Source organism: Eublepharis macularius, chromosome 3 (assembly GCF_028583425.1).
Source record: "Eublepharis macularius isolate TG4126 chromosome 3, MPM_Emac_v1.0, whole genome shotgun sequence".
In the NCBI taxonomy this organism is placed as follows: domain Eukaryota; kingdom Metazoa; phylum Chordata; class Lepidosauria; order Squamata; family Eublepharidae; genus Eublepharis; species Eublepharis macularius.
In genome coordinates, this window is record NC_072792.1 from 141,923,244 (window position 1) to 141,951,106 (window position 27,863).

Here is a 27,863-nt window from a genome sequence, read left to right on the forward strand (position 1 = left end):
GTTGGAAATCAAACTTTTCTAAAAATGAAAGGTCTAATAAATTCCTGACTTGTCTTGCTGACAACTTCATCTTCCAGAAGGTGGAGAAGGAAATAAGAGAGTCTGCTACCTTGGACCTGATTCTCACAAACAGGGAGAACTGGTTGATGAGATGAAACTAGAGAGCAACTTGGGCAGTAGTGGCAATGTAATTTTGGAATTTAAGATTTGGGGAAGGGGCAAGTGGAGCATAGCCAGGCATATAGGCTGGGTTTAGAAAAGCTAATTTTAACAAGCTCAGAGTTATGCTGGGTAGAATCCCATGGTCAGAAATACTCAAGAAGGGAGTTCAAGATGGATGGTTGGGAGTTTTTTTTAAGTTTTATTGAAGACCCAATCACAAACGATTCCAGTGAGAAGGAAAAATGGGAAGAACCTAAAGAAGCCACAGTGTTTCTAAACATCTGATAATTAAAAATACACATTTAGGAAATGGAAGGGGGACATACAACCAAGAATGAATATAAACAAATATCCAGAGCTTGTAGGGAGAATGTGGTAGATGAGTTTATAAACAGAGTACAGTCCTTGTTCCTTTGGGCAACTGGAAGACAACCTAGGTGTATCTCATCAGCGGCCCTTCATTATGAATTTGGTCTTAGCTCTATAGAAGCCTGTGCTTGGGTGCATGTCTTTAATTTCTGGTTTCATCTATTTTTAAGGCCCCTGAGGGTAGCTTGGTAAGGACACTCATAAGACTCCCTGGCTTCAGCTTTTTGAACAGAAGTTACCTCTTTTAAATCTTAAGGTGGAGGATCTCTCTTCTTCCACTGTAACTCAGTGCAAAAACCATGTGGCCAAACTGATTTATACCAGAGATAAGAGCTATACCCATTTTGATGCTCGAAGGATATGCTCACTGCTTGCCTTGGGCCTTCTGTCTAAGGGTAAACTCCCTTATTATTTAGACTCCTTGGTTAGCCCGAAGTTATGTAGAACCTTTATGCAGTCACAATTCAATTGCCTCTTTTCAATGGTTTTGCTGAGTTGTCTATTAAAGATCCCTTTTTCAGATCGGTTATGCCCCTGCTTCTCCAGTCAGTCGACTCTCTTGTACAATGTCCTTACGTGTCTCAGTCTAAAATGGATTCTGCCATGCTTTCATAAACGGACTATGCTTCCTGTAGTGAGTGACATTAGAGCAAAAGAGTCAATACCTCTTAGAAGATTTTGATCCAAAACTTACTTATTTTGTTGCTCAATTTCTAGAGGCTGCAGAAAAGCATTGAAGAGAGGGGTTTTTAAACATGAGCTTTATTTAGGTTTTTCAGTTTTATTGTTTAAGACGTTGGTCTAAGAACAGGGGGATGAAAAGGAAGAAAGATTCAGAATGATCTTGACAGGCTGGAAAACTGGGCTAAGACTAATGAATTTCAACAGTGATAAAAGTGAAATTCTGCATTTAGGTAGGAAAATCAAATGTATAATTATTGGATGGGGGGGGTTGTCTTGGCAGTAGTACATGTGAAAAGGATCTAGAGGTCTTAGTGGATCATACACTGAACATGAATCAGTAGTGTGATATGGTAGCTAAAAAGGCAAATGTGGTTTTGGGCTGCATCAATAGAAGTATGGTGTCCTGAACACAAACAGATGGTATCACCTGACTCTGCTCTTGTTAGACCTTACTTGGAGTACCATGTTCAGTTTGGAGCACACAGTTTAAAAAGCATGTTGACAAGCTGGAATGTGTCCAAAGGAGGGCAACATAGACAGATAGGTGTCCGGAGACCAAGTCCTATGAGGAAAGGTTGAAAGAGCTAGGTATGTTTAGCTTGGAGAGGAGGTGACTAAGATGTAATATGATAACCATCTTCGAGTATCTGAAAGGCTGTCACATAGAGGATGAAGTGAAATTATTTTCTGTTATCCCAAAGAGTCAGAATAGAATCAACGGGTAAAAATTAAATCAGAAGATGGTTGTTGTGGATTTTCCGGGCTGTATAGCTGTGGTCTTGACATTGTAGTTCCTGATGTTTCGCCAGCAGCTGTGACTGGCCTTTTCAGAGGTATAGCACCGAGAGACAGAGTGTCTCAGTGTCAAACTGTGGAGAAGATGTTAGCAGGTAATTTATATCTACTCAGGAAGGTGGGTTTGGATTGCGTCATCCTGTAAGAGTTTCCCAGGGTGTGAAATGCTAATGGAATGTTAATGCTTCACGTTATCCTGAGGAGGTTCTTTTGCATATGGATTGGTGCTTGATATGCTAATCTTATCTGCAGGGCTATTGTAAGATGTAGAGTATTTTGTTAGCCTGGTGTTTTTCAGGACTGAAAACCATGTTCTATTCATTCTTAAAGTCTCTTCTTTCCTGTTGAAGTTGTGCTTATGCTTATGAATTTCAATGGCTTCCCTGTGCAATCTGACAAAGTAGTTGGAAGTGTTGTCCAGTATTTTAGTGTCCTGGAATAAAATACTGTGTCCTGTTTGAGTTAGGCTATGTTCAGCCACAGCTGATTTTTCAGGTTGTCCAAGTCTGCAGTGTCTTTCATGTTCTTTTATTCTTGTTTGGATGCTATGCTGTGTGGTCCCGATGTAAACTTGTCCACAGCTGCAGGGTATGCGGTATACTCCTGCAGAGGTGAGGGGGTCTCTACTGTCTTTTGCTGATCATAGCATCTGTTGTATTTTTCTAGAATAAGATGAACAAGGCTTTCCACAAAGAATGCAAAATTGAATTATTCAAAAAGGATTTTTTACTCAGATAGGAGGGCTGTATTGTAGTTAGGGGCTCTCAGATACTTCGCTAATGAGTTAGGGACCTTAAGCCTTACATACTAATTGTTGCTTCAAATATGTGCTCCAATGAGCTACTTGTGTTTCAGTCAGTCCTAGAACTGCTTATGTTCTGTTTCAGCATTTCTTCAACTCTTTATTGGATTCTTGCTAATGCTATGTCTTGTAAACTTGTTTACAAGACATAGCATTGTTTATGGAAATGTCCTCAATACTGACTGTACTAATCTCACACTGTGTAATCCACCTTGAGCCTCAGTGAGAAAGGTGGACTATAAATGACATAAATAAAATAAAAATAAATAAAACATGTATCATGCGTCTTATTTGCAGAGCCTGAACTGTAAAGGGGGTTAAACTGTTATAGTACTATAATACTGAAAAACTTCTTTAATTCAAAGATGGTCAAATTTCCCAGTAGTATACATGATAAGAAATAATATTTAAAATAGGTAAAACACACAGAAGCCAACTTCTTTGCCCCTACCAATCTGCCCCTGAAAAATACAAGTAGGATGCATTTGGGTATACCTGCACTAAAATTATACCCAAAATTGGATCAGGTCAGGTACTCCCAAAATAACTCAAAATACTCACAAAATTTGACGAGTAGTGAAAATTTATCTCCTGGTATTGTGGGAGTGTTTCAAGGTTTGGGGAAGGTGCGGGAGTGGGGAGGGAGAAAGGAAGCCAAGCAAAGAAACATCTGTTAGTCAGCATTGCTCATAGCCTATTTGCACATGGATAATGAGAGACTTTGGAATTGGTGGCAAATTATAGTTTATCATTACACTTGAACCATAGTTTGTCCTTTCAAACAAACAAGGGTTGTTTTCATATGGAGATTTTAGGCAGTGGAAATGAACATGAGAGGAAAGGGTTCTTCCAGACTCTAGTCAGAGGGGCTGGGTGATCACTGTTACTTCTTTGCTTTTTCATGGATGCAACAGAAGAAAGGGGGTGAGTTGGAGGATGGTAGTAGTGAGCCGCAGAGCTGAGTAAGAGTGTGAAGATGAGGAAATTGCATGCTGTTTGCTGCTGTGTCAATGGTATGTTTTTGTGCTCTGTGTAGATACAACCCAGGATTCTAAATCAAAGTTTAGTCATGGTTTGTAGACTAGAATTCACAAGGGGAGAAGGAAGGAGAGAACAGACAAGACTGATGATCCCCAGGATTCATTTCCTTAGCAACAAACCATAGTTTGTTGTATGTGAATGACCATACAAATTCATTGTTAATTATAAGTGGAACTTTCCCATGGAAATGTATCCCAGACATTAAATTTACCTCCATTTGGATTTAAATTTAAAATCTCCCAATTCTAAACTAATATAAGAAATCAAAAATATATAGTTCCCAACAGAACACACTGGGTGTTGTGGCTGTTCCAAAATTTGTAGCCGTCTGTATCTCCAAAACGTTTCCCCTTGAAACATAAAATCATATTCATCAGCTCATACAGCTCCTTACACTGAAAGGTCTTCACAGCAGCCAGGCTGATCAGCACTGGCTCTTTGGTATAAGTTGAAGATCCTGCCACCCCCCCATTCACCTGATTGAGCAAAAGCTCTCAGTGGGATATTTATCTTACCACTCAATTCATAAATCTGGGCACTTATGAGTACTTTGTTTTATTTATGGCACACAAAGGTGGGTTTTTTTCATTCTTAATTATGAGACATGAAATAGTTGGCATGTATTGTGGAAAATGCTCATGCCTGAATGGAATGTTTCCCAATCATGGAATATTATAGGAAGTCCCTATGCAGGCAAAGTTCTGGAATGTAACTTATTTTGTGTAATAAATGTTTAACCCAGGCTTTGGATAGATTACAATATGTTGCATAACGTCAGACTAAAATGGATTTGTGACAAAAACTAAACTAAAACAGATCTGTGGCATTCTTCCATATGTAACTCATTAAGATCCAGCTCAGCTAATTTTTACCTGTTCATTCTGCATTGGGATGGTGGCCACTGCAGAAAGTGCTTTCTCTGCAGTGGCTTCCATGTAGGACTGCCAACCTTCAAGTGAGCACCCAATATAAGACCAAAGATCCCTGTAAGAAAAAAACAAATAGTAATCTATATACTTATTTGCTATTTAAAGTGCCAAGTGCCCATACATAAAATGTGATTGGCTATAACAGCCCCAGTATACCATAAACAGTAACAATTACAACCATTCATAAATACAATACAATACAATTATGTCAGTATTGTTTCTCAAGGGGACCTTTGGTCTTATATTGGGTGGTTGTATACCCATGGGAGCCCTCTTCAGTTGGCACAACCTTCAGGCGGGACCTGGAGACCTCTCAGAATTATAACTGATCTCCAGACTACAAAGATCAGTTCCCATACAGAAAATGGCTACTTTGGAGGGTGGCTGCTATGTGTAGTGGTTAGAGTGCCAGATTAGGATCTTGGAGAACCAGGAACAGATCCCAACTATACCATGGAAGATTGCTTGGGTAACTTTGGGCCAGTCACATACAGCCTAACTTATTTCATGGGGTCATTATAGGAATAAAATGTACTCCTCTGAGGCCCCCAAATCTTCCAAGAATTTCCCAACACAGACTTGGCAACCTTATTCCCAGGAGTGGACTGGGAAGCAAAGGTGGCCCTAGAACAAGCCAAGTTGAGTTGCCCCTTTAATGGTACAAGCCAGTGCTGCAGTGGTCACTCAGTTCAGGCATGCAGAAAACAGCTGTTAGCACACTCACACCTCCTTCTGAAAACTGACATTAGTGTGGGGAAAGGCAATGGATGGACTGATACCAGTTACCACTGCTGATGAAGGGTCTGAGCTAAGTGCCCCTGTCCCCCCCCCCCCGCCAAAGGTCCTGGCACAGTTACTAGAACCTGGTTGTGCTTGCTCCTGGACAAAGGACTGCCCTCAGAGCAATACCCCCTCTAAATTAAGTGACCAGTCCCCCCATGGTGGCTCCCGCAGTTATAGCATATGATGCCTGTTGAGGTTTGCCAAATTAACTACTTTAAATGAGATGTAGAACTGTCTGGTTAACTAGCTGCTTAATCTGATTTTTATTTAGGTTTATTGGAAGCTCAACTAGTCATTCTTGGGTGTGCACTAATGCCACATTTGGTATTTTAATTTGTTTCCTCTGCCTTGAGAATAAATATATTAAAAATAGAACATAAACCATCTAACTGAATAAATCCCCAAACAAAAATATATAAGCTTGAACTGAATTGGATTTCCACAAAGTATTGGTGCAGATATAGCACTCCTAGTCCCCATGGAATTGCAGGTATGTGCTGATTTCCAGTATTGTGGAAGATCCTCTAAGAATGCCCTTTTGTTTGATCTTTATATCAAAATGTGATGCATATTCTTAATTCTACTCTTGGGCCGTTTCCACACACATTAAATAATCCACTTTCAATACACTTTAGTGCACATTTGTAACTGATTTTCCATGTGTGGAACAAAAAATCCACTTCTAAAGGATAACTAAAGTGCATTGAAAGTGCATTATTCAATGTGTGTGGAAACGGCCTTGGGCACAGAGGAAGAGGTGGTAACTCACATATGTAGAGTCCAAGCACTTTTTAATTATACTGAGAATGCTACAAACAGTCAGCCAAAGTATTTGTCAGCCTACGCTTCTGTCAATCCACCATTGTAATGAGAAAAGCTATTGTAGTTTATTGTTTTCATTTTATTAACAGTATTTATTAGTGCTTAAACATTTATAAAGCATTTTACTGTTTTGAGTATCTTTACAATATTGTGAAGTGAGTTTATGTTGCTCCTAGTATTGAAAGGACTAGTCATTGATCTTTGCAGTTGGGTTGCTGCTAGAGATTGGAAAGAACTTCATCAATATTTATTATATCCATATGGGAATCTGAGTACTGTATATCCATAGAATTCATGTTGTTCTGTCATCTTTTAATGACATCTTGGAAAGACAATGTGCATCAACCAGGCAATACTGAGCTAGAGGAACCATATATTGTTCTCTGAAGTTGAGTGTACTGGTTTCAGGGCGTCAAGGCATCCAGTACTGCCTGTTCTTTCACCCCTGTTCTACTGCCCACTGAACAAAGCCTTGTAAGTGAAATAGCCCAGATAAGAGGTGTGACATCTTCTGGACAATTCCTGGAGTTAAGATGGTAAGAAAAATTTGACAAACAGGTGTCTGTATGGTTAGTCTAACCACAACACAATGCTAACAAAGAGGGCCATGCAATAATATAGAGGTGATGGCCAGGAGTGAGCATGAAGGAAAAGCTTCAGCTGTATTGCTTTCTCTGTGTGCCTGTTTCCCCCTTTTGTCGCATAAGTGAACAGACAAGCAGCTGGGGGAAGGAAGGGAGGATGGACTGGTAAGAGGCAAACAGCCAGGAAGATCAGACAGGTGTAGTGAGACAGAAAAGACCAAAGAGAGCTCTTGGACAGGTATGGCATGGTTGTTAGGATGTTGGACTGGGATCTGAGAGACTCAGGTTCAAATCCCCACTCTAGTATGGAAACTTGCTGGGTGACCTTGGACTTGTTAGACTCTCTCTCAGCCTAACCTATCCCAAAAGGTTGTTGTGGGATAAAAAGGAGATGCAGATAATGATGTTTTAAGTTGCTTTGGGTCTCCATTGAGGATAAAAGCAGGAAATAAATATCTAAATAAATAATAAAATAACAATGCTGAATAACATTCTTGAGCATGTAAAAAACAAATTTGTACTACAAAATTCAATGGAACTGGAAGAACTGTGGGTTGAAACCAGAGACATTATACAGGAAATGTTTTATAGAGTGTAATCTGCCCTGAGCCTGCCTGCGCAGAGGGCAGAATAGAACTTAAAACAAACAAACAAATAAATAAAGGAAGATGCGCAAAGACTGTTCCTGTCACTAAAAGAAATAGAAAGCCTGGACAGATGACTGAGGAAACACTGAAAATTGCCCAAGATAGATGAGAAGCAAAAACTAAAATGTGACAGAAATAGAATCAGAATTCTACATGCAGTGACTTGCATGTAGAGACGAAGAGAACTATTATAATAACCAGTGCAAAGAAGAAAACAACAAAAAAAGGAAGAAGGGATCTGTTCCCTGGTAGCCAGGAAATCAAAGGGAAATTCAGATAAAGATGCTGTAAGTCAACACAAATATATATTATCTGATCAGGGCAAAATAATGAAAATATGGAAAGAATACAATGAAGAACTATTCAAGTAGCTGATGTGGCCACCTGGATCCATGCCATGGTAACATTGAGACCTGACTACTGTAATGTGCTGTACATATGTCTCTCCTCTAAGTTTACTCAGAGAGTCCAGTTAGTGTAGAACAGTACAGGAACCAGGGGGGAGTGTGAATATTACTCCTCTTCTGCAGTCACTCCTTTGGCTGCCTATCAGTTACTGGGTTCAATTCAAGGTATTGGCTATCTCATACAAAACTTGGTACGTTATATTTGCAGGATCACTCCTCTCCCTATGTTCTGCCACAATAGATTCACTCATCCAAAGAGGGCCTTCTGCAGGTGCTACCTTGCATATGGGCAAAGTTCTCTCTTCGTGGAAAGTGGTACATCCAGTCCTTAATCCCTCTTTCCCCTTTCAGTATTGGCATACTTAATTCTTTCCATGCAGATCTGCTTTTTTCTTCTTCTTTTTTCATGAGACATAGTACATCCAATCCCTAATCGATCCGGGCCACCAAAGGTAGGGCCAAGCTACAAGTGACGAATGACACTTGAACGGCAAGTGTATTTCTCCCTGTTCACTTGCCCTCCACTCAATCCACTTGCCAGGCAAGTGTCTTTCGTCATGTGTAGCTTGGCCCGTAGATTCCCTTGTCTTCCAGCCATTTCTGAAGGAGATCAGTATGGATGTAGTTACTCCTCTGCTTGTTTTCCTGTTTTAAGATCTGCTGCATTCTTTTCTCCCCTTTCTGGGTTTGGATGCCTGTTTCTCTCCGGACAGGTCTGATTCGTGGCCGTGCCTTTTCTTTACTAAAGTTTTGTGTCTTGAAGGGGACGTCCTGATAAGATCATTTTGCAAAGTGTGTCACAGACTGATTTTCCCCTCATTTGGCTCGATTTTTTCTGGATTGTGATTTCTTGTAATCCCTTTATCCTTTTCCACTCCAAATATCGCATCAGCTTTAATTAGTAACTCCGTCATTATTTTAGACATTTCTTGCAAACAAACAAGTACCTCTTCTTGCCTAGAAGCCATTTCAGAAAGTGGTAAAAAGCTTTGTTTTGGTTGATTATATTCAAAGGTTTATAGCGTTCCAGCAGTTGCTGAGAGAGTCATTCCTCCCCTGTCTCTGCCCCTCCCAGCTCACTTGGGCAGCCGCATGTAGTTAAGCTGAATTGCCCCGTAAAACCATAAATCTGTCCACTTACTTGATGGAAGGCTGTGGGGTCAGTTAAGCTCTCTTAGAATTGTCGAAGGCTTTCACGGCCGGAGAACGATGGTTGTTGTGGTTTTCCGGGCTGTATCCCCGACAATAGCCCTGCAGAGAAGATTAGCACATCAAGTACCAATCCATATGCAAAAGAACCTCCTCAGGATACAGTGAAGCCTCCCGCCATTAGCATTCCACACCCTGGGAAACTCTTACAGGATGACTCAGCTCAACCCCACCCCTCCTGAGTAGATACAAATGACCTACATCTTTTCCACTCTGTGACATTGAGAGATCTCTGTCTTTTGGTGCTACACCTCTGAAGATGCCAGCCACAGCTGCTGGCGAAACGTCAGGAACTACAATGCCAAGACCACGGCAATACAGCCCGGAAAACCCACAACAACCATCTCTTAGAATTGTTTTTTTTAATCTGTCTTGTTAAGAATCTGCTTGATTTGCTGTAGTTTTTTTCAGCCTATTGGACTCCTGGGTTCACAGTTAAGTAGCCATGTTGGCTCCTTCTTTGGTCCTGGCTTCAGAACCGGTATTTGGGCTTCTGGAGGTTTGCCAGTCCCCCTAAGCTCTTCCACCTTGTTCCAGCCTGCTTGGGGCTTGGGGGTCCGATCTCTCGGCTCCCAAGGAACCAGGAAGGTCATGGCAGGGAGCTCATAAAACTCCCCTCTCGTGCTTTCACTGTCTCATTCCAGAAGTCTACATTGTTTATTGATATATCTCTGAATGAACTGTACTGACTTAACTCTGAATTAACTGTGCTGTTTAATCCACCTTCAGTCTCAGTGAGAACAACAGTGTATGTATGTAGAGAGAGATATAAGAGATGAAATGATGACAGATTCCTTCAAAGAAGAGCCTTTGGATAAAGAACCTAAGATAGGGTTTGAAGAAATTCATTATATTTGAAAACTATTTTTCATTTATTAAAGAAAACATAATACTTTTTTTTTCCTTTGGCAGATAAAAACAAAGAAAATGGGCATCTCCAGAAATTTCCTAAAATTCAAACACAGGTATGCAACTAAACTAGTTTTTTATTGCCTAGTATACTGTGTATTACTTATTACGTGAAATTTGCTAGATATGGTGGTGCTTTACTCTTTTTAAAAAATCATAAACTTAGGTAAAAAGTACACATGCCCTGTCAAAAGAATGTACTTCTCATTCCTCAGAATAAAAAGGGTATTCTTCATGATAATTTCATAGCAATTTGAATTTAATTGTCCTATCTTCTTTTTAGATGAAGAATATCAAGTATATACCAGATACGTGACAGGTTAAACTATGGGTCAGAAAACAACAATATTTTTGGAGAGGAACAACTCAGTTCATAATTATTTTGTTTTTGAATATTTGATATATGAATACTGGTCTCTCTAAGGTCAAGAATTTTGCATAGTGTAAGATCTGCATTTTAACCACCACCAAAGAAGACTCTGCAGAGGAAGGCAATGGCAAACCACCTCTTCTTCTCACTTGCCATAAACTGGTTATGTCTTGATAGCACATACACACATATATGTTTCTCTGGCAATCTGTGACTTCAATCCAACACTCATTTATATCAACAGTAAAATTCCCTCCCCCCATCTTTCTGCCTTAAGCAGATGATACACAGAATCTGTCTTGTTGCGAGAAATTCTCCTTATATATTTATTTAAACTTTTAAATGCTGCTTCTTCGGAGAGCGGCTTAAGGCAGCTTTCAGAAGAAAGCATTTGTGGAACTATTCATTACTCTGTTCATTGTGGAGCTGTTTGATCATAAATATAATAGGCTTGTGATGAGGACACCAGATTCAAAATGTATGTTGGTGGATATTTCAGGCTTTACTGTGGATCTTGTAATTCCTGTAGTTACATCTTTGTTGATGGATAAATTTCTTTTAAATCAAAATGTGAGTTCTGATTGCAGTTTAATAGTTAACTGATAGCTTTCTTTGGTGGTAGGATGGCAGTGAGAGGTCATGCATCCCACCTTGGTTTCTTTTCCTTATGATTACCAGTGGTACATTGCTATACACAGTAAAAGTGCTGAACTCAAATCCTCAATTATTGTGAACTATACAAGGTTCTGGAAGTCTGCTTAATAAACACCAGTTTGGTGTAGTGATTAAGAGCTGCAGGACTCTAATCTGGAGAACCGGGTTTGATTCCCCACTCCTCCACTTGAAGCCAGCTGGGTGACCTTCGCTCAGTCATTCACAACTCTCTCAGAGTTCTCTAACCTCCACAAGGTGTCTGTTGTGGGGATAATGATAACACTGAACTTGTTGACTGCTCTGAGTGTGGCATTAATGTGTCGTAAAGAGTAGTATATAAACACAAGGTGGTTGTTGTCGCTATTATTATTTGGGGGGGCACCTTCAAGAAAAGGTTAACATAGACATGAAACAAATATAATTAGTATAACAGGCCAAATTAATACTAACATAATAATGTATAGCTCAACAAAACCAATGTTTGAATTACAAGCTAGTAAATCTATTCTTGAAGTATATCTTGACAAAGCGGAGACAATGGAGGGCGACCATTAAAACTTCTCCCTAGGCCAGTTGGGTCAATTTTTATAATGTGGAAAAATGCCCACAAGTACATCTGGAGAGTCTTGGAACAGCTAGCAACCCTCAATCTGTGATGGAAAACAGGGGCCCTGGCCACATTCTCTTTCCCTTGGTGTGGAACAGTTTTGTACAAAGGTCTGTGAAGAAACAGTTGCTTAACAACTTTTCGAATTGTGACTCTAACTACTTGAAGCATCTTTAACCTCTGCTTCTATAGTGTGGAGAGTAGTATGAAATAAGAACACCAAAGGATTCTGTGGCATCTTGAACAACAATAACTATGTTGTGCCATGAATGTTTAGCACTTTGCTTCACTAAATGAAAGCACCATAACAGTTGCTTCATGGTGTAGCTAATAACAGCATCAATATAGCCCTTTCTGTGCAGTATCTTGTAAGCAGCCACCATCCCACAAACATTCATGTGAACACACAGAAATAAATAAGAGGTGGACTCTGAGCAGAGATAATTGTAGATGTGGAACCACTAAACTAACCGCTAAGCTACAAAGGGATTCCCCTTTATATCATATGATTTCCCAGCTATTTTGCTCTGTCATGGGTTAGGGAAATGTTAGGGTCATGAATCATCCATTTTATTAAAGCCAGATGCTGAAGTCTTGTAAACTGCAGTAATAGCTTAGGTTAATTTACAATATGCTAGTAAATAAATCATGGATACACATTTCTGAGTTCTATTACAAATACCCCCTCCCTCCAATCCATGCTTGATACATGCATGTGAACTGGTAACAATTTATTTTTTATTTATTTATTTCAAATTTGTATTCCACCCTCCCCACAAGCGGGCTCAGGGTGGATAACAACACATTAAAATACAATTAAAATACAGTTAAAATTCATATTCATTAAAAACAGCACATTTAAAACAAGATGGTGGACAGCCTTCACAGGGAGGGTTTTATACACCCCTTTTTTCCAGGCCGGCAGAGGCCCAGCCTCAGCCATATGCCTGGTGGAACAACTCTGTCTTGCAGGCCTGGCGAAAAGATAGTAAGTCCTGCCGGGGCCTGATTTCAGCAGACAGAGCATTCCACCAGGTGGGAGCCAGGACCGAAAAGGCCCTGGATCTAGTCAAGGCTAGGCAGGCCTCCTTGGGGCCAGGGACCACCAACAGCTATTTGTCCCCTGATCGGAGTGTCCTCTGGGAAATATATGGGGAGAGACGGTCCTGTAGATACGTTTGTCCCAGTCTGCACAGGGCCTTATAGGTCAATACCAGAACCTTGAATCTGATCTGGTACTCCACTGGCAACCAATGCAGCTCACGTAAGAATGGTGTTATATGCGCCTTATTTGGCACTCTTTTAATAACACGCGCCGCTGCGTTTTGTACCAGCTGTAATCTCTGGGTCAAGCTCAAAGGCAGCCCCACGTAGAGTGAGCTACAGTAATCTATCCTAGAGATGACCGTTGCTTGGATCACTGTAGTTAAGTCACGGGTTGACAGGTAAGGGACAAGTTGCCTGGTCTGCCACAGATGGAAAAAAGAGGACCTGACAACCGCTGTGACCTGTGCCTCCATTTTCAGGGAATGTTAACAAACAGAGGACCCACTAAACAGTATAGTAATACAAACAGTGTAACCACAACAGTGGGTGGCTCAAATTATGAACAATCACTTTCAAGGTTATTAATAAAGTGAACAAACACAAAGGTAAATTATGAACAAGTAAATTTAAATGCCTGTATTGTATTTCTTAACATCAATAAAGGTAATAAAGTCCATGAACTCAAGCCTTGTGGTTGAAAGTTAAACTAAAGCACAGAGAAGGCTCCACCAGAGCCCTGATGCCCAACTCGCAGATCCGGTTTGTTCCTACTGTTTCGTCTTCCCGACATCTTCAGGGGCAAGTTCTCCTGTGAGTTCTGTGAACATAAATTAAAATAGAAAACCACATGCCAACTGTACAAACAATCCCACAATAAGGCACATGAACTTACCCAATTACAGGCAAATAAAAGTATAACAACAATGAAGCAATTCAAAGTCGCAGCTCAAAGGCTATTCAACACAATCACTCAGCTATTAACAGCAACCGAAACTTTGCACCAACTGGGCAAGGGGGCGCATATAGATGTTAAATAATAAAGGGGAGAGTATTGCTCCCTGTGGGACCCTGCACACCAAAGGGTGGCGGGATGACAATTTCTCCCCAAGCGCCACCCTCTGTCCCCGATCATGGAGAAAAGAGACAAGCCACTGTAAGGCAGTCCCTCGTATCCCCACATCGGCAAGGCAGTGAGTCAGAAGATCGTAATCGACTGTATCGAACGCTATCAAACAATGATTCTACAGCCCAACACTACCATTCATGTGCACCTTTAAATGTTCCATTTTCATCCTATGGTATCAATCAGCATTACAGTTATCTTGGAAGGATCTTAACCATTTTGGGATTAAGTTCAAGTCTCTGATTTTGAGGTACAGTTGAACAATATTCATTTCTTTTCACAGTGGAACCTACCATTTTTTAACAAAAGAGAACAATTTTTTTTAATATTGTTCCAAAAGCCCAGCTGGCTTATTTCATGGTTAATCTAAGTATTTTCTGTAACAAACCTTTTAAAGAAGCATATAATTGTTATTTTATCACATGTAATGTAATCATATTATTCTACATACAAATTCTACTTTTTCTTACTCATGCAAGCCAGGCATGGGGCTCTGGGAAAGCAGCAAAAAAAATCTTGTCAGCTTCAGGGATTGTTTCTTCTTTCCTTCCTTCCTTTCTTTCTTTTTACCCAACAAGCCAGAAATAGGGATTAGGGTGGAGAAAACACTGTCAAAATATATCCCACTTCCATTTGAATCTGATGCAACTGTTTTATAATGTCAAGCTGCAAGGTGGAGTCCTGACCAAGAGGGCCAGAGGTCTTAGTTTCTGATATTTGATTATCTCCAGAAGAAAACAAGATTTTTTTTTCCAAATATCTATATAGTCAAATGAAGTCCAGAATTATAAAAAGAGATCTGATATCTTTAAAATGTCTTTGTGTTGATTTGCATGTTACTTTGGGCAGGCTTCAAAGAATCTGAAAAAGCGTAAAAGGGATCAGCCAAAAACTATGACTCTTACAAGTCTTTTATGTATTTGCCAAAACCCGATGAAATGTACAGCATAGTTTGTTATGTATATCAGGCATAAAACCAGGAGTCAGACTATATGCTTTCTGGCACTAATCATATCTTGGAATGCCGTCACATGTCTTACGGCACAGTTGTCTGCAATAGTATTGAAATCTTTGGTCATATTTGTTCTCTGGAAAAGGGAGTCTTAACAATCCTTACTTTAACAAGTAAGTCTGTCAGTATAAATTACAACACTGTCTGCATGTATTCTGTCTGCATGTATCATGTTTATTTTTAGTGCCTTACAAGCATCAATCATATGATAAATTGTAGGTAGTTTCAGTTATACAATTTAACATATTGTGTGGGGCTAAGTGAGGTAACTTTTAGAACTAAGGTATCAAGGGCAGACCCAGCACATTATCTCTGGATTGTCAAGTATGACAGCATGACTTATGTCAGAAACAGGCCCTTGGGTGGAAATTAGATAAGAAACTAAAAAGAGAAGCAGTGTCCCTCTTTTTTGAACAGAGAACTATGAAATATATGTTTTACTACAACTGCTACTCATAGAAGGGGGGGCAGAATCCCCAAAGCTGTGTACTCTTGATATAAACAAAAGCTGGGTCACAATAGATAAAGTCAGGGCTTTTTTTCAGCTGGAACACGGTGGAACGGAGTTCTGGCACCTCTTTAAAATGGTCACATGGCTGGTGGCCCCACCCCCTGATCTCCAGACAGAGGGCAATCTAAACTCCCCTCTGTCTGGAGATCAGGGGGCGGAGCCACTGGCCATGTGACCATTTTCGCCTAGGGTGATTAAAACTTTAAAAAAACTCCCCCCTTGTTCCAGCTGACCCAAAGTGACATCATTGTGCGGTCCTGTGTTCCACCACCTCTTTTCCCAGAAAAAAAGCCCTGGATAGTTATTCTTTGCTCTGACTATGCATATGTATTTTATTCTCATCTAAATTATATAGGTTGGAGCAAACAAAGATGTTTTCCAAGAAGGATAATTCCTGCCTTCCTCTTCCCCATAGTAACTCCTTAATCTCTGTCTTGCTCCAATGGAGTTTCTCCAGGCAGAAAATCAAAATGAGGATGATTTCATCTAATCCACTCCCCAAACTCCGGCCTTCCCCAGGCTGTGCCCCCCAAATCTCCAGGAGTTGGTAACCCTAGTCCTCTATGAAGCTTCAGAATGATATCACACCCTACATTGGACAGAGGCCCAAAGTTCTCACCATTCACCTGTGCAAGCCTTTAGTTCTGTTTGCAGTCATCAATATCATCAGAAAAAATGGAAGTGCTCTTGTTGGCAAATCAGTTTATCTATATTATGATAGCAAATCTGGTTTTAATGGAATTGTGTTCTCCTTGAAGCCCCAGGCTTGCAGTTTGGATGTACTGCTTGATTGGCTGGATTGGCAGGTTGATGTAGTGGCCAGAAGAACATTTTACAGGCTTAAGCTAGTACACCAACTCTAGTTCATCCTTGAGAAATCTCTGGCCAGAATAACACATTCCCAATTACACTCCAGAGCACTTTAGGTCAGTATTTCTCAAACCGGGATCCAGAGATCCCTAGGGTCTGTGAAGGTACTTCACAGGGTCTGTGAGTTCATTGTCAGGTTATGCCTCTTTCATACCCAGCCAGCTAATGTGAAAACAGAGCCCCCAGTTTTCTCCAGAGAAAGGGATGGAATTGCATTACTCCACCTTTGAAGGTTGGGAGCGTGTACAGCTGCCACTGTCTGCAGTCACCTAGCTTCCAGACCACCTCAAAGCAGTAACCAGAAAAATACTGCTTAGTTGATGAGATCCACTAGTTCAAACCTAGGTATTCTAATTGACTGAGTGACACCAAGAGGTACAACCATAATAGGGGCATCATAATTACTTTGAGTATAAAATTAAACTGGTTTTCACTCTATTTTCCAATGCAAAGGATTTTATCACAGAGAGTCAGAGACGCTATTCTGTGTCCATAGTAGAGACGGGCACGAATAGCAATACAAACAAAAAAAGCCACGAACAGCCCAATCTGCTGTTCGTGAACAAGCTGTTCATGAGGCCCCATTCTAAACGAACAGGTGGTCGTTGCAAGCCTCGTTCATTGTTGTTCGTTCCTGTTCGTCAAGCCAGTCTGGCACCTGCAATCAATTCCCTTGGCAACTTAGGCAGGGATTGTCTGAACTCTATCTGAACTCCTGCTGTTGCCCTGGAAACCCCAATCTAAACCCAATTTAGCTTGATAGGCAGGTCTTCCTTTCAAGTGTGGAGCTCTGAATTTGTTACAACAAGGGAGCAAAGAGCAGGGGGGAGGGGGGCTCCCAGTTCTGACTTTGCAGACAGTGGAGAGGGGGAGAGAGCTGCTGTTGGCATTTTGATAGAGTGCATTTGAGCTTGATTTTTCTTTGTGTGTGGCGGGATAAGGATCTACCCCTTCAAGTTCCAGGACTGCTGCCAGGCTCTGGGGCCAAGCTATTATTTATTATTGGTACCTTTCCTGGTGCCTGCTCAGGTCAGGTTTCTGAGAGTGGTGCAGTAGGGATCTTGACTTGGATGATGGCTGGAGGAGAACCTGCTGGCCCCCAAGAACAGCCAACCATGAATATGTTTGTGAACAGGGCCATATTCATGCTTGTTCATGAGTCCCTGTTCATGGATGGCAATGAACAATGAACATCATGTTCGGGAATTTTTTCTGTTCGTGCCCATCTCTAGTCCATAGACAATAACAGCTATTTGAATTTTTCAGCTGAATTCTGGAAATGCATGTTTCATGTAATACTGATCTTCCAGTTCCTATGAGCTGCTCTGAAAGTTTTTCAAGATCCCTTCCTATCCCTCTGCAGCTGCCTTCTGGCTAAGGAAGTTTCTGGCTGTCTCTGGTGCCAAGTTCTTTCCAGTTAAAAAGTCAATTTGATTAGAAGTTCAGCTGGGACTTTTTGAGTTCTGGACCTATAAAATTAGCTATCCTCTGAGACATGACCTTGTAGGCCATGTACAGAGAATATGTTTTAATTAAACATGCTTTTAAAGCGTAACTGTTCTGTTTCTCACTGTATTGCTTTGAGGACACTTAAAAATGGAGCTTGCAAGGGGCACTCTGGTACATGGCAAGAGCTGGTGAGGGAAGAGGAAGGAAAGCTTGTAGGTCCATGAAGGGACCCTCAGAAAGTTGTGGTAGATCATCTGTTTGGCATGCATGCAGAAGGTCCCAGTTTCAATTGCTAGGATCTCCAGTAAGAATCAAGTTGTAAGTGATGTGAAAAACTGCTGCTTGAAACCCTAGAGGGCTGCTGCCAGTCTGAGTAGAATATAAGTTTTAAAAGTTTGAGAAGCACAGCTGTAGGTCAAAGATAGGCTGCTTTTTCTCTACAACCCCTTCATGAGGAACTAACAAGATTTGGTCAGGTCTCAGGATTATAGATTAATTAGAGTAAATCTAATTTATTACCAGTTAATTTATCAGATAAAATATCTAAAATAATACAACAGCAATATAAATACCACTGGACTCAGGACTTACTCTATCTAGGTATACTACTCTCATCTACTCTGACTCAGATGCTTCAACTTAACCACCTGCAAAAAAATGAAAGAAATTAAAATTACGCTTCATAAATGGAACAGGTTACAATTGTCTTGGTATAAAAGATATAATTTATTAAAATCATTTTTCTCCCAAAAATAATCTTTTTATTTAGAACAATCCTGATTAATATTCCCATTAAAAATTTGAGGCAGTGGCAATTGCTTTTTAATCAATTTTTGTGGCAATATAAGCGGCCCAGAATCGCTTTCAAAATATTGCGGAAGCAAATACAGCACGGAGGTTTTAAGTACTCAGACTTGGAAATTTATAGTATTGCCTCTAGATTATCAAATGTTAATCAGCATAAAGATCAAACAGATTGGATTGACATTTTACACCCATTTCATCAACCCAAAACAATACAGGAAGTATTTTGGTCTCAACGAGATCTTCGCCCTCCCCTCTTAATAGCTCAAAATTTATTTCTTAAAGCTCTACTCACAACATGGGATAAATATAAAACCAAATTATTACTAAAAATATCCAGACATTCAATAGTATCAGGTCATAAAAACTTCCCATATCAACACAACATAACCGACTTAAAAGACTGGGAAAGTTTAAAAAATATAAGATTATTAGATGTTGCAACAAAAAAGGGCATAATGGAAAAAACCAAAACTGAACAAAGAATAGGCCGAGAAATACCTTGTTTTTTTCTTCCAACGAAACTATCTTTTAAATAGATTAAAGGTTAAGGATATAATGAATAGCCCTAGAACAGAACTTGAACTAATCCTAGATTCCCCGAACTACATTTGTAACGGCTTAATAGCAAAGATTTATAATATTCTTATGTGTGCTAAAGATCTACAGAACACAAAAATACAGAGTAAATGGCAACAGGACTGTGAAATTGACCTAACAGACAAGGATTGGGAGCAGGTTTGGCCGTCCAAAATGATTAACTCCCCTGTAATTAATATAAGACTTCAGACTTTTAAGATTGTTCAAAGATGGTACCTTACACCTCAAAAGTTAGCGAAGATTTATCCAAACCCCTCTATGTTGGAAAAATTGTGGTGAGTGGGGTTCGTTCTCACATTGTTGGTGGAAATGCAAATATGTGGAAAAATTTTGGCAAACAGTTCTACGTCAAATTTCCTTAATTACAACGTATTATATACCTTTAAGACCTGAACTGATCTTTCTTGATATATGGAAAAACCAAAACGTACCACGTTTTTGTAGAGAATTAATATCACCGCTTTTAGCAGCTGCCAAAAATGCTATAGCTTCAAGGTGGAAATTGCATTTTCCTCCAAATCTTGATACATGGTATTTAAAGATTTGGGAACAACTTTCATTGAAAAAATTTCGGAAAGGATGCAACTATCAGTAGACCCTCTCAAATCAACAAACTTCTATGAGAAATGGAATCCTTTTTTGGACTTTCTTACTAGAAACAATCTTTTAATTACAAGATTACCTTATTATATGATCATTAACCCAGAAATTTGAATCTGCATATTTAAGTATTTTTATAGTCATGGCAATGTTAACAGATATAATCGTTGTGAATTTAGAAATTTAATAGCAATATTGCACCTTGTTGAAGGTTGTTGTATTTTTAGAAAATTTAATTTAATTTTTTTTAAAAAAGATAGGCTGCCTTTGAATATTCACAGGCTTCAATTATTTTAAAGGCAACTACCTTATTGTTGTTTGAAATATAGCATCAATCCTCTACTAACTTCCCTGGCTACATTTATAAACCCAATATAACATGCCCTTTCATCTGGGCCTGGAAATGATCCTGAGGTCATCAGATGAAGCTTCAGCCCACAGTACTTTGGCAAGCAGCAGCATGCAATAGGTCCTTTTGGCAACAATGAGATTGAGGGATACATTCTTCCATGAGACACTTCTTTTCTAAAGTTTCAGAAAATTGCAAAAAGTTTTTAGCAAGCATTCAGACTAAGTTCAAGAGTATTCATATGACTCTTTTTGATAATTGCTCTTCATGCATTTCCCCCTGCACCTACTCTTACAAGTTTTAGGCACAAGATTAAGACATTTTTATTTTTTTCAGGCTTGGTGTTTCATTATTGCCACTTTCTCTACTGTCAGTATATTTAATTGTAAAGTAGAAGTACAAATTGTAAACTATAAAAAGTTGTGCAGCAGGGCTAGCCACAGTAATGATGCAGGAGAGTGCATACTTGTAGAAGCTTCTGGCTTTGTAGAAAGATCTTTTTTAAAAGAATTAACAGGAGTATACAGGGGGGTTCAGCCGGAACATGGTGGAACGGCATTCCATCACCTCTAGAAAAGGTCACATGGCCAGTGACCATTAAACTTTAAAATCCCCCCCATATCCAGCTGCCTGGTGCCAGTCAGCTGGAGAAAGGGGAGAGTTTAGATTGTCCTATGTGCCACTTGTGAGTGGTGCAAAGGGTGATTTAAACTTTAAATCCCCCCTTGCTCCAGCTGACTGGAGCAAGAACAGCCAACCACAAACATGTTTGTGAACAGGGCCATATTCATGGTTGTTTGTGAGTCCCTGTTCGTGGATGGCAACGAACGACGAACATCATGTTCGGGTTTTTTTGTTCATGCCCATCTCTACTTCATAGACCACAGAATAGGAAGCAGGGGAGAGAGAACTTAGTGAATGATTACAAGTCCCCAAAATAGAAACAATCATCCATCACCATTTTCTGGGACCTCCTTGCCAAGAGTGTACAACTTTCACAAACAAAATCTCAGCAGCACACTTAGGTTGGAGACAGCTCTGGAATAAGTCCAAGATTTTAGTGCTTCCCAAAGTCCCTGAAATTTCAGAACAATTATACAATTTTCAGTTTTGTCTAAAAAGAGAGATGTGGCTACAAGTATCACTACAGGCGCTTGAACAAGGGCTGAAGAGCTGTGGCCATCTGTATCTGCACAAATAACAATCACAACAGCAATGGCTCAGATTTCTCCTGCTAGACTTTTTAGCAGCCAAGATGTGTTTGTATAGTGTTTATTTTATCACAAATAAGAGAGACTAAATGCTTGGCTGGGATTTAGCTAGAAAAAGCTGAAGAATTAGAGTTACTCTGCTAGAATAATATATCTATTCTTGGGGCAAGTTAGTTTCAAAAACAAACAACAAATTTTTGTCTTATCAAGAGATTTATGGATGTATTGTCTGAACAAGAAAAAAGTAGTGTAACAGCAAATATCCCTCTTCTTATAGCATTTTCTTTCTTCCTTCAGCTTATATCGGTGGATTCAAAAACACGAATTCCAGTTACAATAATCAAAGAAGGTAATGTGTGTGACTTATTATGTTTGGTGGTTGGGAAATGAAAGTTTCAGTGCAGTTCTAAAACTTGTGTATTTGGGGGGACAAAATTATATGCCATGTTAACAATTGTGAGAAATTTCTCAAATCTTACTTCACTGATCAGATTCCATTTGCTCCACTGATCAGATTCCGAAATGCTCCTGTTAGAAGACCAAAATTTTCCTGAAGAAGTTTCACTGCAGGGCTTCTTAGTTTGCCAAAGAGAAAAGAATAAATGTTGGCTGAATTCATCTTATTTTTCTATTGGTTTGGCAACTATTTCCTGCCCCTATTCTGTAGACAGAAAACAGTCTACCTCCTCTCCTTTGGATACACCAAAGGAAAAAGTTTGTGGAGGCATGCAAAATACTTCTGTTCTGCATACAGCATTCATTGAATCTCCAATGTCTCACCACAGATTCTCTGTACAATCAAAGCAAGCACCATAAGTCTGGGTTAAAATTGCCTTAGATCTGGTTAAATAATTAGCATTATTTTAAGGGTTCTGAGAACGTTTAATGATTAACTATGCTTGACAAGCAAATAAGCAAACTATGTTTGCTTTCTCCCAGTAGGGAGACTGTTTTCCACTTGAACAAAAAGTGATCTTTTCAGAAGAGTGGTACAGCATTTCTTATGGCTACACACAGTCCGAGAACCCAGTTTTGTGTATCCCCATCATATTTCAGGGGCCTGGAGATCTCTTGTGGAAAACCTAAAGTTGTATAGGGTAGGTTCCAATTTATTTGGAAGAGTCTGGTCAAATGATTCATATATTTGTGGGAAGTAGATTTACAGTGGGTCTCATTTATCTGGCTCCACTTTCAAAGATATGTTCTGTGCTCATTCTTCACAAACGAAATGTGTGATGTTTGAACACTTGTCCATCCTATTAATTCCAGACATGGTTTACTCTCTTTGTCCAGCAACTCTATACCTAATCAACTTGGCTTTTGAATCTCTAGTCTCCATTTTGAATTCGTACTCTCCTCCTTCTCCTCCTTTTCCTGGCCAAGAAGCATTTCTACACTATCTTCTCCCAATCCAACAATCTTCTACATCTCTATTTTTATACTCTGATAAGATCTTTCATCTTTTTTTTCTTTCTGCAGATAATCTTGCCTTCACATTCAATGAAAATTGAACTCCACTAGCTCTATCATTTATTCTTTTTCCCCACCCCAGTATTTCTCGATAAGATGGCTACACATTTGCATTCATTTACTATAATCCTGCATGCCCCCTTGACAATATTCCTTTCTTATGGTTAGCTGTAGAGGCGGGCATAGACCGGGAAAATGGCAGTTAGTTGCAGTTCGTGGTTTGTCGCATTTCACAAACCATGAACTGGCATGAAATTGCCCGGTTCGCGAACCAACTCCTTTAGTTTGTGGTTCGTCACTTGCAGGGCAGAAGGTCTGCAGTGCGCACCCTGCGTGTGCTCTGGAGCCAGCGCAGTGACATCACTTCTGGAAGTGACATCACTGCACCAGCGTGTGAGCCAGCATGATGATGATTGCCACACCGGTTGGGAGCATTCGTGGGGCAAATTCCACCAATGAACTGAAAAACAAACCACCCTAAAAGTCGTCTCAGTTCATCAAAAATGCACCTCAACAAACTGCTGGTTTGCGAACCCCGAACTGGCCCGGTTTGTGATGAACTTTGATTTGTTTTTCGGTTCATGCCTATCTCTAGTTAGCTTTCATCAATATATCTCTCTCCTTCTCCATTGTGTTTAAACACACAAGCATTTTCCCCATTCTCAGAAAATGCTCAGTTGGCTCACTATGATTCTTCAGCTACTATTAAGATTTCCTTTTCCCTATTTCTTCCAGTTCCTGCAAGATGCTATTTATTCCTACTGCCATAACTACCTTTTCTTTTGGCCATCTACAGTTGGTCTTCAGCATTCTACATTCCCTGGAACTGCCTTCACTAAAAAACACTTACGATCTTCTTGTTATATCTACAGATCTCTACTCTGACCTCTTCTGAAATTTAGACTGTAAGCTTCCCAGGGCAGAGATTTGTTTTTGCTTATTTAACTCTATAAAATGTCATGTACATTGCTGGCACAAGACAAAACTAATATTACTACTAATATATCTCAATTGTACACATGTTGTCATAGCTACTGATAGTGTGAAACAAACTGTAAGAGATGAAATATAAGTTAGGCAGTTTTTTGAGAGCCAGTAATTTCAAACATATTTGTTTGACTTGTTTATTACATGTATCAGGTCCTTCAAGTTTCTAAAAGTTCTACTCTTATTGTTTTCACAGTAATTCAAAATATCACACATCGGACACAATCTAAAACCAAAGAGAAGTCTCCTTTAGCAGGACCAATACTAGGTGACTGAGATATTCATTGTTCTAGAAAAGCCCTTTTTGGTTCACTTTTGACACTTTGGCCTGTGATGTTTTCTCTTTCCTTTGAACATGATGAGCTGCTTTGCATCTTATTTACTAGTACTATACCTGAGGAAGAGAAATGTAGAAAGATACATTTTAGAGATAAAATGACAACAAATGCTAAAAACAGTATTGCTGGTAAAACTTGTAATTATATATTTAAAAAAAAAATGAAGGGATATCTCCAACAAGTAGGTAGGTTAAAAAAAATTCACAAATGGGAAGAAGAAATGACTAATAGCAGGAAAATCTGGCGGGTTGGTGATGGTATGGAGGGCCCCGTGTTTCAAACAGACTGTCTGCAAATAGTGCTGTAATTTAAGAGGGAAACATCCTGTGCTTACTGGGTGAAAATTATACTTTCTACCTTCATCTCCTTCAACTTTTTTCCACCACCCCCTACCTCTACCATCCTTTCTGTACTCTTTAGTTTCAACTTTTAAACGAAACAAAAGCATACAATGACTGAACGGCTCATTTACTTTTATGTGTAGTGCACCTTATTGTTCCAGATTTCAATCAGACTAAACAGAAACGACCAGCTCCTTTGTCAGAGGATAAGTCTGAAAGACAAAAGAAAATACTGGGTAAGCAGAAATAAGACTAGTTTGTAAGTAGTGGGATACTGGGTGGGAAACAGAGATCAAGCCTGCCCAGCTTCTAACCCGCTAAGCTGACCCCAGCCAGCCAGCCATCTTTTATGGCCTGCCAGATGCCTGACAATGATCTTGTTCTTTACTATCAGGCAGGCAACAAGACCTTAGTAGGCCACCATACTTGGCTTTTTGAGTTACAACTTGCACAGAACTAATTCTAATGTGAGCAATGATCTAAATGTCAATTTTTCTTGTGCATGTTTTTTAAAATATAAAATCATTAATTATTTGTTGACAAAGAAATACTATGATAGATGGATCCAGGTGAAAATCTGGGTGGAAGTCTGTTTATCATCTGAAAAACTAAATTTATTAACAACATTATTGATACACTATTCATTCAGCCTTGGATACTTACCTGATACTTACCTGGTTTGTCTTCACCATCTGGACATTCAAACCGCCTGAGAAGAAAAGTCTTTCAAGACTGATTGAATATATTTATTCATTTCCTACTGTTTACAACAATGTGGATTGTAATGGAATATATCTCTGATGTACAGAGGATAAGGACTATTTAACTGTTTTGTATCATATATATTTTTGTACTTTGCACTTTGAATATTTTGCATGGTGAGAGTGAATATATATTGAATTGTTATAATTATGTATATAGTCTCCTTACCCCTAGACAGTTGTGCCTCTCCTTAGGATCAATCTATAGGCTCCACCTGCCTGATTTAGCTAGAATCCTTTCAGACATACGAACTGATTTAGGCTCACACACAGTTTGCCCAAAAGACAGAGTTACTCACAACTTCACACAGACAGCTCAGGTTCCACACAAATTGCCTGACTGAACCAGAATGAATACTTTCTCTCAGCACACTCACTAAAAACTGCAGTTCACTCCACACCCTAGGGTACAGCTACCATCCAATCTTATCAGACTCCATTTGCCCATCCAACCTCACTCCTCCTCAGAGGCCTACATTTAAACTCACAGCAACATTTTTTAAAAAAAAAATTAGCATACAGAAATAAAACTCACAAACTTAATTACTTGCAAAACATTACAGTGAGAAAATTACAAGGACTTGTGGGATGGGCACCTCACTTCTGCCTGTATTCCCTCCCCCATACTTCCTACCTATTTCTAAATTAAATATTTGCTGGGTTTTGCTATCTGAAGATATTTGTTAATTTAGGTATTTTCTATCCAACTTCTTCCCTAATGGGAAGCCAAAACAGCTTACAAAATATATTTTAAGTAAACCAAAGACAAAAAATATAATAAGCTACTTATTATATACTGTCATTTAAGCTTGTGTGGAACATAGTGATTAAGGCATGTAATCATTGTGAAAATGCTCAGGTGTAAATATAGTTCAGCTATCCTCAGTTCCCAAACTACATTGTGGAAAATAAGGCCTTCTATAGTCGCAGTATATCTTCATTGTTAGAAGAAAAGAGATTTGGCATACTGAGTTTATTTTCTAAACACTTAAATACCTTGCTGCTTGTCATGTGCTTGATCCTTGCCCATCCTGGCTGTTCAAGTAAGGACCACATAAGTGAACCACTGAGGTCTATTGTAAATCAATCACTAACTCAGGGCAGCTTTCCCCGGCAGCTCAAACAGGCCACTACTTAAAAAACCATCCCTAGACACAAATGATGTGGCCAATTATCACCCAGTCTCTAAACTGCCCTTTCTGGGCAAAGTGATTGAGAGAGCAGTAGCTGACCAACTCCAGATCTTATTGGATAACTCTAGCGCTCTAGACCCTTTCCAGTCAGGTTTCAGACCAGGGCATGGGACAGAGACAGCACTAGTAGCATTAGTGGATGAATATAGACAAAGCCATGCCTCCTTATTGCTTCTATTGGATCTATCTGCAGCCTTTGAAATAGTAAATCATGCCATCCTGTTGAGGTGTTTAGAAACAGAAGTGGGCAACAAAAGATGTGCCCTGGACTGGTTTAAATAGTTTCTCTTGGAGCAGACTCAAAGGGTGGCCGTTGGAGATCAATTATCTCTAGAATGGGAACTATCTTGTGGGGTTCCTCAGAGTGCAATCTTATCTCCCATGTTATTTAAACTCTGTGTAAAACCTCTAGGAGAACTCATTCGCAGCTATAGAGTAGGATATCATCAATATGCAGATGACACCCAACTCTATATCTCGCTATCCAGGTCCCCGCAGGATGCAGTAGAAATCTTAGATCGCTGCCTGACAGCCATAGTGAAATGGCTGAAAAACAACAAATTGAACCCAGACAAGACTGAAGTGATGCTTGTTGGGAAAGCAAAGATCCTGAAGAACATTGTATCCCCACTTTCGATGGAGTTCGTCTGACCCTTGCAGACTCAGTTAAAAGCCTAGGGGTTATACTGAATCCAACGTTATTACTAGAAAAACAAGTTAAGGCAGCAGAAAAAATGCTTACTACAATCTCACTCTAGCCTGGAAGATAGCTTCTTATCTTAACACGGCTGACCTGGCCACTTGGATCCATGCTATGGCTTGACTATTGTAATGATCTATACATAGGTCTTCCATCTAAGTTAACTAGGAGGCTCCAATTAGTGCAAAATGCTGCAGCTCGACTGTTATCAGGAGCGAACAGGAGCATGAACTCCCATCCTACAGTCACTCCATTGGCTACCTATCAGTTACCGTGCTCAGTTCAAGGTATTAGTTATTATGTACAAAGCTCTTCATGGCTTTGGTCCAGCATACCTATGGGACCGCCTTAATCCCTATGTTCCTCCACAGCAGCTTCGCTCATCGGAACAGGGTCTCCTGCAGGTGCCAGGCTGCACACAGGTGAAGTCAGCAGCAGTCTGTTCATGGGCTTTCTCTGTGGTGGCCCCTATCCTGTGGAATGACCTGCCTGAGGAAGTCAGAAGAGCCCCCACTCTCCTGGCTTTTCGTAAACAATGCAAAACTGAACTATTCAAAAAGGCATTTTACTCAAATGGGAGGGCTGTATTGCAAGGAAGATGCTTCGCTAATGAGTTACGGACCATAGATTTCATCACTATATTGCCTTACATATTATCTGCTGCTTTAAAGATGTACTTCTATGTACCACCAGTGCTCCATGATGTCTAATGTTAGTCCTAGA

At 39.8% G+C, this 27,863-nt stretch overlaps 1 protein-coding gene across 1 annotated transcript in view; it reads left to right on the forward strand.

The window, feature by feature from the left end:
• The window catches only part of ABI3BP (ABI family member 3 binding protein), a 249,584-nt gene that overhangs the window by 99,999 nt on the left and 121,722 nt on the right, over positions 1-27,863 (forward strand). Inside the window, exons 6-9 of the mRNA XM_054974771.1 lie at positions 10,147-10,199; positions 21,648-21,699; positions 24,004-24,075; positions 24,630-24,722. Of these exons, the coding sequence (XP_054830746.1) occupies positions 10,147-10,199; positions 21,648-21,699; positions 24,004-24,075; positions 24,630-24,722 (270 nt within the window). The remainder of the gene's footprint in view (positions 1-10,146; positions 10,200-21,647; positions 21,700-24,003; positions 24,076-24,629; positions 24,723-27,863) is intronic.